The sequence below is a fragment of the Ascaphus truei genome, chromosome 4 (genome assembly GCF_040206685.1).
Source record: "Ascaphus truei isolate aAscTru1 chromosome 4, aAscTru1.hap1, whole genome shotgun sequence".
In the NCBI taxonomy this organism is placed as follows: domain Eukaryota; kingdom Metazoa; phylum Chordata; class Amphibia; order Anura; family Ascaphidae; genus Ascaphus; species Ascaphus truei.
Genome location: NC_134486.1, coordinates 321,519,856 through 321,532,197, shown reverse-complemented (window position 1 = coordinate 321,532,197; position 12,342 = coordinate 321,519,856). Strand labels below are relative to the sequence as shown.

Here is a 12,342-nt window from a genome sequence, read left to right as displayed (position 1 = left end):
CTGAGGCTCCTTTCCCTGGCCTTACACAGCGTACCGTCCGTGGGCGTATCGGGGGCGGGTCTGGGGGCGGGCCAGTGACGTCACGGAGCTGGTTCGCCCTCATTGGGCGAACCGCTTACGTGACCGGCCCTGCGCTCCGGCGAGCGCCAAATTTGATCCTCCGTGAGACACACGCTTCCCCAAGCGTGCGGACGTGCGCGCGAGCCCCTGCTATAGCCGCTCTCATTGCGGCTGCGGGGGCTCAGTGCCGAGCAGCAGCGCACCTCAGCACGGGTCAGCGCATAAGCGCTGACCATGCCCGAGGCCTAAGACTTCAAATGTATCACAATTTGTAGACTTTTTTGGCAAACATATTTAGAACAGCTAAACATTTAAAAGATACTGTGTATGTTCTTGATTTGGTTTCCAATATTAAATGGAATGCAGATTATCCATGGGCCACAGGTGATGTACAGTCACTATACACATGTGTAGAGCACAACAAAGGGATTGAAGCAATTTAATTTTGCTTGGAAAATTAAACAGATATGGCATTAATGAAACAAGTGTTTTGGTCTCTAGTATCATGTTTATAATTAGACACAATTATGTCTTGTTTGCTAAAGAATTATTTTTGTAGATCAGTGGAATGGCAGTTGGGACCAGATTTCCCCAAGATATGCTAATCTCTTTTTATTGCATATTAGGAAAAAATTTCAGTTTGGGCTAATAATTTATATAAGGAAAATCTGGTTCTATATGGCCATTTCCTAGACTACGGTACATTATTATCTGGAATGGGATAGAACATGATCGTGTTAATACATATACATATACAAATATGTTTGATCATCTTAATAGTAACTCATTGGGATTGTTTTTTACAAATAAGAGTCATGCAAAATCTATTGAATGTCTAGATTAAATCAGTCGGCTGATACAGACATTTATCTTAAATCTGTTGCATGTAATAATTACTGTAAGAAATCCAATTTAGCAATAATTATATTGTAATCAATGAATCTGTTATCAAAGGCAGAATGTTAAAGTATACAGTATAATAGTCTGGACTTTCCTTCATATATATATTATCTGATTGTATATTCAGATATTGAACATTGGAGAATACATTTCCATATGTATTGGAGAATTACATAGAGGATACAATACAGTTGTTCCAATATTTCTGTAGATTTTGTTACATGTGAAGTATTCTAAGTAAAAGGTCAAATCTATTCTGACAGACAGAATTGACCCAAAAAGTAAATTCGTGTTCTCAAGTTGTTGAACAGCTGTAAGTCCTAACTGGGAAAAATGCTGGCATAAGACTATTCCATTCAGCAAGTTTGAAACTACTTATATGTTCAGGGGTAGTTCATATGACATCAGTAATGTATGGGAATACCATGTTGGGATATAACATTTTAAAGGTTAAAATGGCTGACTGGGTGGATTTTTATGGATAAATACTGCAGTGAGCTTAGTGAGTTTAGAAAAAGAAGGAAGGCCAGAGGAAGAAAGACCATGAAGAGGAGAAAGGACATGTTAATACCTGGAGAGAATATTAACAGAAAGAAGGTTACTATGTGAACTATTCTTAAGAATATCAATCTATTTGAAACATCACCATCGTCATTCTTACTATTTTTGTATGTAAGTAATTATTTTCAAAATAAACGTTTTGTTTTTATGTGCAAACGACAAGAATGCTGAATTCTGTTATGCTGACGTGAGTCTATAGAAAAAGCGAATTTAAGGACATTTAACAATTACATTGAAGCATCCAGCAATCATCATCCTACTGTAATTTTTGCAAAATATTCCTTACACTCAGTTTAGACATCTGAACAAAATTTGGAAAGACAGTCATCTTTACTTTACTTTTTTGGTGGGATAAAGGAGGATATTATTTCAAAATCCTATCTCAAAGCCAAAAATACCAATACTGTAGATCACATGTAATAGATACATCTAAATATGGAGATATCAAAGAGAAAAATGTAAAGGAAAAAAAGAAGTTCAGCCCATTATAGCCAGAACAGTTTTTTTATTGAACATTTGAACATTCCCTCTTAAAGTCTGCTTTTTCATCTCATCCCAAAGTCACTTTTAAAAGAGCTGATAATGTACACCCAGCAAACTCAAACCTTTGCCTCTCAGATCCAGTAGGGATCTAAATGGACTTCCTGATGAAACCGCTTGACATGTTTAAAAAGCAGAAAAAGAATATGTAACCTCTCTTTTTACTTTGAACAATGGTAAAGAATGTATTTCTAAAATCAACAGTAGTATAAATTTGAATTAAGGTTTTTTATTGATTACACTCAAGTGAAGGGAGCTCTCACTACAGCACAACAGTAAAAAATGTGATAGGTGCAGCAATAATAGAGAAATGTAACTGCAATATCAACAACAAAGAAAATATCCTTTTATATTGCACCCAATATCACCAGCTTTATCGTACATATTTAAAACCTAACTTTTACTTTACATTAAAAAAAACGTGTTATTACTGTGTGAACACTTCTATCTAAAAAATATAACTTCCTACTAAAGAGATACAGATTGTGTGTGATATATCTGAAATTACTGTGAAAATGAGATTAAGTATTTTTTTATCATACAATTAGGATATTGCTTATGATAAAGTTACCGTATATCCTGTAACAATAGATATTTGTAAACAGCGATCGCAAGTCTCCTTTCTTTACTCTACCAGCCTATACTGTATGTATATATATATATATATATATATATATATATATATATATATATATATATATATATATATATATATATATATTATGATACATATATAGTTGCCAGCATTTTATACTGTATGTGATGGTGCTAAGAGATGTTTTTGAGTGCTTTATCTTTTTCAGTGCTGTTTTTCCCCAGCGTTATAACAGGTAATAAAAATCCCCATCCCTTTTAATGGAATTGCAGGAAATCTAAATTGAGAAGCACAGACAAAATTATTATGAAACCATACTCCATAAATTCCAATAAGTTATTCATGGGAAAAAAAGAGAACCGGTGCTTTCGCTGTGGCCTATTCTGACCCTGCAGCATCCGGATGAGAGATGGCTGTAGGCTGATGACAGCTTCGTAAACTGAAGACTAGCTACCAATTAATTGATTTCTAGAAGAAGCAGGCTGCAGTGTCTAAATCACATGACTCCTGGGGCCTATGCAGTAAGATCATATTTGCGCTACTACATTTAGTGCTAAACAACAAACCTTATTGTACAAACCTTGATAAAATCTGTGTCATATGTATACAGGTCGTTATGTATCTTCATGAATTTTGACACATTGCGCTATGTTGAAATACCTGATTTAATACAATTCAAATTAAAACAGAATGATGTGCATTTTTGTATTTAGAGTTAAGTCTAAATTATTAGTGCAACATTATTTATAAGGCTGCGCTTATAGCGACGCGACGTCGCGTCAAAACAAATGCATTGAATCCGTCGCATGTGCTTATTATTTATTTATAAAATGTTTTACCAGAAAGGAATACAGTGAGAGTTACCTCTCGTTTTCAAGTATGCCCTGGGCATAGAGTTAGGATGACAAATAATACATGGTTACAAATAAATAGTTACATAAATGAACATGGTATACATTATATACAATATATTGCATGCACAGTATATAATATAGTAGGCGCGACAGTGACGTAGCGACCAAAATCTCTGTAGTCAGTAGAATTAGATTTTTACAGCGACGGTCTCACCATGTGACCGGCTATAAACCAATCAGATAGCTTCTGATGCACAGAGAGGGGGGATGTGTGTGTGAGTGCAGGGAAAGGTGGGATGTGTGTGTGAAGAGCAAGGAGAGGGGGATGTGTGTGTGTGAATGCAGGGAGAGGGGGGATGTGTGTGTGTGTGTGTGTGTGTGTGTGAGAGCAGGGAGAAGGGAGATTTGTGTGAGTGCAGGGAGAGGGGGGATGTGTGTGTGTGTGAGTGCAGGGAGAGGATGTGTGTGTGTGTGTGTGTGTGTGTGTGTGTGTGCATGCGCGTGTGTGTGAAGGGTGAGGGGGGATGTGTGTGCGAGTGCAGGGAAAGGTGGGATGTGTGTGTGATTTACAGGGAGAGGGGAGATGTGTGTCTGTGTGTGTGTCTGTCAATTGAAACACGCTATATTAACATCTTTAAAATAGTAAATTGTCCCGTAATTTAAAGTAAAAGTAAAATAAATTCAGCATACAAACAGAAATTAGAACTCCTCTCGGTTTCAGCCTTCCCCCTTGCTCTGATATCCGCCTCTCTGCCTTCCCCCTTGCCTGACGTCACTCCCCTTGTAGCCAGAGACGTCTCCAAAACAGATTACAAGTTTCGCAATGGAGACGGTGACGTCATCTGTCGCCGTCACTATAAGCGCAGCCTAATGGCCATATTGGGAAAATAATGCATTTTATTAACCTATATAGTGAAACATTCATGCTGCATACAAATACATTTTTGTTGATACATGGCAATTCAATTCTGAACTAACAATATAAATATACTTTTCAGGGTCATGCCAGGTTCAACCTAGAGGACGATTTTACTGCACATTTAATTTAATATTTTGCAGTAAATGATTGCAGCATGCTGGAGGGGCAGTGGCACTACGGGCATTACAGTTCTGTGTGCCAAAATATTTTATTAAACCATATTTGACACTTAAGGTGTACATTGAGAAAAATAAGGTTAGCACATACTGTAGGTGCACACAAGCGCAATAAAATTGGAGGTTTTCCTACTTAAATTTTACACCACAAATGCCATTTGAAATGCTTTGTACAAAGGACCCCTGGAGAGGTTACACAAGTTTTGGAAGACCAGGAACCAGGGCTATGTTTGGAAATTTTATAAGAACCCCTATAAAGTCCAAATCAGGTTGGCCAACCTTTTTTTCAGACGTGCCAATAAATGGACACAAATGTTTTGGCAGGCCCCAGTCCTGCTGCCCACACCCTCCTCCTCTCACTCAATTCTCCCCCACATACCCTCAGTCACGGTGAGTGACTGCAGGACTGGAGTCCAGTTGCTGGAAACGGGCTAGTAAGGAGGTGGATCTTATCAGAGGACAAGCAGTGGTCAGAGACAGGTAGCGGTAGTCAGTAACAAGCTGGGTTGTGAGGTAATTGGCAGCCTCAGAAGGATCCCTGTAAGAACCGAAACACACAATCAACAATCCTGGTGGCAGACAGGCAGAACTCCAGCCTGGGAGTGCGGAAACCAGCATTCAAGGCCCATCAGGGAAATCCCTGATACCCTTTATCACTCAATTTCCCCCCTCCACCCATCCCCCCCGTTCTTCCCCCTATGCATTTTAGAGAAGGAGAAAAACTGGAAGAGCACTACTGTAGGTATCAAAAAAGTAGAAAGGAGGGTGCGTATCCCATAAAAAGATTATTTATTGGTCATGGAAAAACAGGGCAATGGAGAGCCTTTGGTAGGACTCTCCATTGCCCTGTTTTTCCATGACCAATAAATAATCTTTTTATGGGATACGCACCCACCTTTCTACTTTTTTGATACCTACAGTAGTGCTCTTCCAGTTTTTCTCCTCTACTAGCATACCCCTTGGCCGGAAGCACACCTGGGGAACCCTCACCTTTGGATCGCATGGACTGTGCAGCACTCAGAGTGAGTCAATCGCTTGCTTCATGTTTTCCTGTTCAGGACTTTATTTAGACAATTGGTACGTTGTAGGATGTTATTATGCTCAATCTTCCTGGTGTTATTGTTAACAACAGCGTCACTTATTAGTGAGCTTACCATCCGGGACTGCAACCCAGTACCTGTCTTCTATCAAGTTTATGTTTAGGGGTCCCCCCTACAAGTATCTGGTTATTCATTAATTCATTTATCCTACTGTTGGGGTCTTTAGCATTACGCAGTCACATGGTCTCCCTATGAATTTTATCCTGGGAGGTGGGGGGTGGTCACCAGTCGCACAGTGGGTGGATGCGGTGGATGGTGCTGACTTCTGGGCGTGTACACCGGCGGAAGAGGAGGGTGGACAGATGCGGGTTATCCCAAATGGACCACGGTTTGTACACCCCTGGTCTAGAGGTTATTGTTCAAACTTTTTCCATATTTTGGGTTTTACAAATGTATATATTTTAAGGGTTGTAGTTTATTTTCCCAAATTGGTAAAAAATATTCTACAATTTTATTTTCTTATCTAGAAACACTCCATTACATTTCATTGTATCAGACATACACTGTTTCTTTCAAGTTTCACGTTTTGTATTATTCATAACATGCATACATAAAAAATGTTAGTTATTGTTTAAATTAATCAACTCTATGAACACATTTCTCTTTCTTTCTATTTGTGTATGTGTTTTATATATATATATATATATATATATATATATATATATATATATATATATATATATAATTCATTATATACTTTACTCTACAGATATGAGGATAATATATCTGTCATTTATTTCATCTAGCCTTTTCTAGGTGTAGGTAATGTTTTTGGCTTTGTTGTTACTTAAGGATTGGTTATATGCCATCTTCAAAGATACCCACTAGGCAGCTTCAGGATTTAACAGCCAATCAGAAACAGTGACTTAATAGACATACAGCTTCATCTCTGCAGCTCTTTTAAACAGTTCTTCCTGAAAATTCTGGCATATCCAAAGCTACTATCTCCTGATCCATCTGTTGAGAAATTACTTTTTCAATAGTGAACTGGTCAGCCTAAATGCAGAGACCTGAATTTGTATAATATAAGGTTATATGTAAAAATGCTTGTATTGTTCTTAACCAGACATAATAACTACGACGATTTCTACTCTTTGTGAAACTGTTCTGCCACAGTAAGCAGTAATGTCTTATAACTAAGTAGTACACCTAAATTCAAAGGGTGACATTTAATTAAATGTAGCTACCAATCAGAAATTTAGGGATGAGTTAAAGGTTGCTCTGTAGTTACAACTTCAAGCAACTTTGCTTACAGCTCCAGAATGTAACATTTTGCAGGTGCTAGCTGATCAGATTGCAAATGTTAAATATGATTTTTCACTCTTCTCCAGTGTTTATAGCAATTGTGCTTGTAAGTGAATTTTGTTTTACGTGTCCCACTCTACAGTCAGACAATTGTTAGTATTTTAGCATTGTTTTATTTGCAGAACATATTAAATAGTCATACACCCATGTCCTCATGACACAGAACTTAATTGCATTTTTATGTGTATGTTGTGTCAATCAGCATGCCACTTTAAGAGTATTTTGTTCTATTCTTTGATTTATTCTAACTTTGATAGATAGATTTAATTTCAATTTTTTTTTACATATTTAGTTTCAGATACAGCAATCTATGGCAAAGTGCCTTATTTTATTGGGCAGATGCCGAATATTAAGAGGACCTTTAATTCATCTACTTTTTTCTGAAGTGAAGCATTTTGTTGATGAGCTGCTTCTTCATCACCAGGTACCGTAAACTTTTAGAAATTGAATTAAATCTCTACAACTATTTTAATCTGCACATTTAGTAATATGTTCATGTGTATTATCTGTATTCTTCTTCTTATTATTATTATTATTATATATTTGCCTATCTTGATTGTTGGGATACTCTTCCTGCATTCTCTTTGGTTATTTATGTTTGTCCTGATTTATTCCATGTTGGGTAGCAGAGAAGCAGGCATCAGATTGTCCATGCTAGTGAGACCTGACATGGATGGAGGAGGTCAGAGTACATACATGGAGAAGGCTCAGCCTTCTGAAGTTGTTGTTTATCAACGTCTTACGACTGCAGAAAACCCCCCAAATGATCAAGAACAAAAGTGTATTTCCTTCCATTTCTCTCTAATACATTGTGTGCTGTTTTCCGCAAGTTTCACAGATAGGAGACTTTTTAGATACACATAATTACTATGCTACGTACTGCAACTTTGACAAAGTGATCAGCTTCTTGTATTCATCTGCCTATTGTTCCTTTCGAGAGAATTTCTTTAATTTACCTTCATCCCCTCTTCCTACTCTGGCACTTTCCCTTATTTGGGTCATCTTTACCTATGCCCTTACCATGGGGTGCTCAACTCCAGTCCTCAAGCCCTCCTAACAAGTCAGGTTTCAGGATATCTCAGCTTAAGCACAGGTGGCTCAATCAGGGGCTCAGTCAAAGACAAAGGTCAAAACCATCTGTGCTGAAGCAGGGACTGATTGATTGAGCCATTTGTGCTGAAGCAGGCATATCCTGCAAACCAGAGTTGTTGTGAGGATCTTGAGAACTGGAGTTGAGCACCCCTGCCCTAACCCATCCTCAGAGCAAAGTAAGGCTTCGTCCATGCTGCGTGCGCCCCCGCTTGCCTGCAGCAGGAGAGATTTTCTGTCCTGCAGACAGACGCGATGGGGAGGTGTGTTGGGGGCCATGGCAGTGACGTCCTGGAGCTGGTTCACCCTCATTGGGTGAACCGCTCACGTGACCCGGCCGTGGCGCTAGCAAGACGCATAGCCTCCAAGCATAGCTCCTGCCGTCACACACGTGCAGCATAGACGTTCTCATTGCCCTAATGTAACTCATCGCGTAGCATGCGAGCTCTCCATCAGCATGGACGTGGACTTTGGCCAAACCCTGACTCACAGGTAATCAAGGCCATGTTATTATGCTCTCTCCTCCTGCACTGAGGAATACAAGTGTATTTTGTGAAAAGGCTCCGCTGACGACTGGACTATCAAAATGAAAAAAAAAACAAACATATCTGTTTTACTTTTCTACTTGTACAAATTCTACATTCTTTTATAGTTTAAATATGAAGGAATTTGAGAATTGACTTAATGATTATTTATTAACTTTGCCCATGCAGCATTTCTTTTAAAGATGGTAACCTAACCCATTGTTGTAAAAATGAAACCTCATTTACTATAACCCAGTCACTGTCATTTGGGCTTTCGTACTATATACACTTTGGCCTGGCACCTGCATGAGTCTTAATGCTTTTTTAAACATCCTACTGTTCCTGACATACAGTTGGAGCTGTGAGGGCTTTGATTTATTTGCCTCTATTTACTCCAATTACATCTTACCCTCACTTTATTTTAGTCTTTATACATTTGTAACAATAATACCTTGCCATAGTGAATTTTCAAAATGCACTTCTTATCCGTCATTTTTGCGCTAATGACGCTTGTTACCGAAATTGGGTGCGGATGTTATTTTTCTTCATTTTAACAGTTATCCTCAAAGCTAATGCGATGCAAAATAACATCTGTTCATAAAAGTAGCAGCACTATTAACAGGGATTTTCATGTCTGAGACACATTCGCTAATACACTGCACATGCGCATTGGTTAATCCTTAACACGCATTATAAAATATGCGATGGACTCTATACTCATGTACGATCAACCAAAACCTAATGCAAATGTTGTTATAATATTGAGACATTTTACGTTTTAACACTTACTAACTTTTTCCATTATTTAAAATGTCCTTCCTTCATTTATATAAATAATATTATTTATTTTTAAATAATATTGTTGAGGTATATATATATATATATATATATATATATATATATATATATATATATATATATATATATATATATATAAAACAAAGAAGGAGAGTGCAGGCTCCATACCGTGATTCCGTAAATAAAATCAATTTATTGGCACTAAAGTAATCCAACTACTCAAAAGTGTAGCTGATACATAAGCATAGAAGAGAATAGGATCATTCCTCAGGTATCAGGTGAGGCCAATGTAAGAAACACTGCTTCCTAGCTGGGCTGATGACGCGTATCCGCTTTTGGTGGTGGGCCCACAAAGCTCTTCCTCTGGAACGCAGTGCATGGCTCAAAGTTCCTAGGCTCCCTAGTTCCCCCAGTAATAAAAGCGTAATGACGCTTAGGAATGTTTGTTCTGACTTCATCAGAGGCTGAAACATGGAGGCACTACACCCCCTTATATACTCCCTAGTAATTATGCTAATCTATAGCACACTTGGGATTAACCCTTCAACGTGGGTACTTCAGTGATAAGAGTATTAACGTGAGTAGTAAACAAACAGACAATTCACAAAAACTAACAAAAATAATAAACACCCAACAACATAAATAGGAGGGGCAAGGAGAAAATATATATACAACATAATGATAAATTAAAAACAAATGAATAATGAAATGCCATCTGCTGACATGTAAACGTGCTAAAAAGAAGGATTTGTAAAACATACATGTAAATTATTTAGAAATGGAAAAAGATGTATATTTCAAGAAGTCAATATCTTATCCAAATAAATAATTCTAAGCTGTAAAAACAGACATAATGGATATTCATCAATAGTCACTCTGAGATACACATGTATACAGTGTCAATGAAAACCATATAATAACAATAAGTTATACAAACATGGTTTGGTTATAAAAACCAAATGAATGTTAGATTATGTCCAAACACTAAAAGGACCCAATGCAGATGACTGTCTAAAGCAGGCGTGGGGAACCTTTTTTCTGCCAAGGGCCATTTGGATATTTATAACATCGTTCGTGGGCCATACAGACACAGACAGGCACACAGGCAGGCATGCAGGCACACAGATCCCCCCCCCCCCTACTTCTGGTAGTTGCTGCTGCTGCTGGGGGGATCGTGTAGGGCGGCTGCTGGGGTAGGTGCGGGGGGAACTGCTGGGGAAGTGCGGGGACTGCTGCGGGGGAAGTACGGTGGCTGCTGGGGCTAGTACAGTGGCTGCTGGGGATCGTGTAGGGCTGCCGGCGCCTCACACATCCTCCTCCCGATCGGGCGCGCGGCGGCCATTTTTTTAAAATTTAGCGTGACCCTGGTTATAGCAGTTGCCTTAGCAGGGCCAGAACAAATGATTTCGGGGGCCTTATTATGGCCCTCGGGCCTGACGTTCCCCGCCCCTGGTCTAAAGGGAGGAAAGGACAATGCGTTAAATGAAATAGTGATTAAATAAAATTCACGGGAGCAAAAAAAAAATATATAAAATAAATTAACCTTTTGTAATGAAAGCGTTAAGTCCTATACACAGTACTTAGTACATTGCTTTTAGAATATTCTCAGAAATCACTCAATGATAATCTATAGATATTGGCAAGACCAGATTTTGGAAGGCCTTAAATATCGTAGTATTATTTCCATGCACCAACATGAGGTCTGAGGATCTTAGGTTGTTAGGTAATCTTCTCATCAGCATAGGATTTGCATATGACTAAGCAACACTTCCATTAAAATGTATCAATTTTTGTTGTAACGCGAAAGTATCGTAACACAAATCCCTTCGATGATACGTAAAATGGCGATAACATTATGCTAAAAACGTAAGGGATTTCTGTGGTTCAAACACAGTCAGGTAAAATATCTACGGTATCATCCTATACACATTTGTTCACAGATTTTCCTGTTTGTAAATTGCAACTTCATTACTCGTGTTTTCACCTTTTAAAGAAAAAATCAAAAAATTATAAATGGGCGGGTAAAAATATGGGGTGGAGGCCCCGTTATCCCTTCTTTACTACATTCTCTTAATTTACATTATTCCATAAATTACTTTTGACATATGCTAATCACTACACCCCTGATGAAGCTTTGTGAAATGTGTAGCGTGAGAGCCTGCGCCATAGAGTGTGAGACCATAAACCAGTAAACCTGCCGAGATATCGTGAGACGAGAATTAGATCTCACGTGACACAGAAGGACTGTGTTCTGGATGCTATGGGTGCTGGACGCCAAAGCAGACGAGCAGAGCAGACCTCCATTTTCAGCATACTGAGTTGGGACTACTGCACAATAACTATCGCCAATCCTCTTATACTGTACAGATGCATGATTTCTGCTCCTCTTATATGGCTGATCAAGAAGATTTATTGTGAGTGTGGACCATTAGAGTGGGAAATGCCCCCCACACCGCCTCTCCTTTTTTTTAACATATTGCACATTTTGCTTTGAGTGCACAATGGTGTGTGTTTTTCTGTTTAAGAATACACTGAAACAAACAAAAATAATGTGCAATATTGTACTTTAACAATACAGTGCCAACTATCTGTGCAATTTAAAAGTTGATATGCTGTACTGAAAAGTACTGTAAATATACTTTCTCCTTCACAAATATGAGATCTCTGAGAAAACAAAAATCCACTTAACACCCATTCATGTTCTTAGCTTTTGCTGGTTCGTGCTACATTAAACCTTACAATATGTGTGGTGCTATAAACATGTTCATTTACATACAGTACTATACAGGTTAACATATTAAAGAAAACAAAAATCCACTTAACACCCATTAATGTTCTTAGCTTTTACTGGTTCCTGCTACATTAAACTTTACAATATTTGTGTTTGTTGGTGCTATAAACATGTTCAAAATGTATTTAAA

The 12,342-nt window shown here is 38.2% G+C and overlaps 1 protein-coding gene across 2 annotated transcripts in view; it reads left to right on the top strand.

The window, feature by feature from the left end:
- MEI4 (meiotic double-stranded break formation protein 4) overlaps positions 1–12,342 on the top strand; it is a 342,746-nt gene that overhangs the window by 186,900 nt on the left and 143,504 nt on the right. For both annotated transcript variants that reach the window (XM_075597973.1, XM_075597974.1), the window contains exon 4: positions 7,303–7,434. In XM_075597973.1, the coding sequence (XP_075454088.1) occupies positions 7,303–7,434 (132 nt within the window). The remainder of the gene's footprint in view (positions 1–7,302; positions 7,435–12,342) is intronic.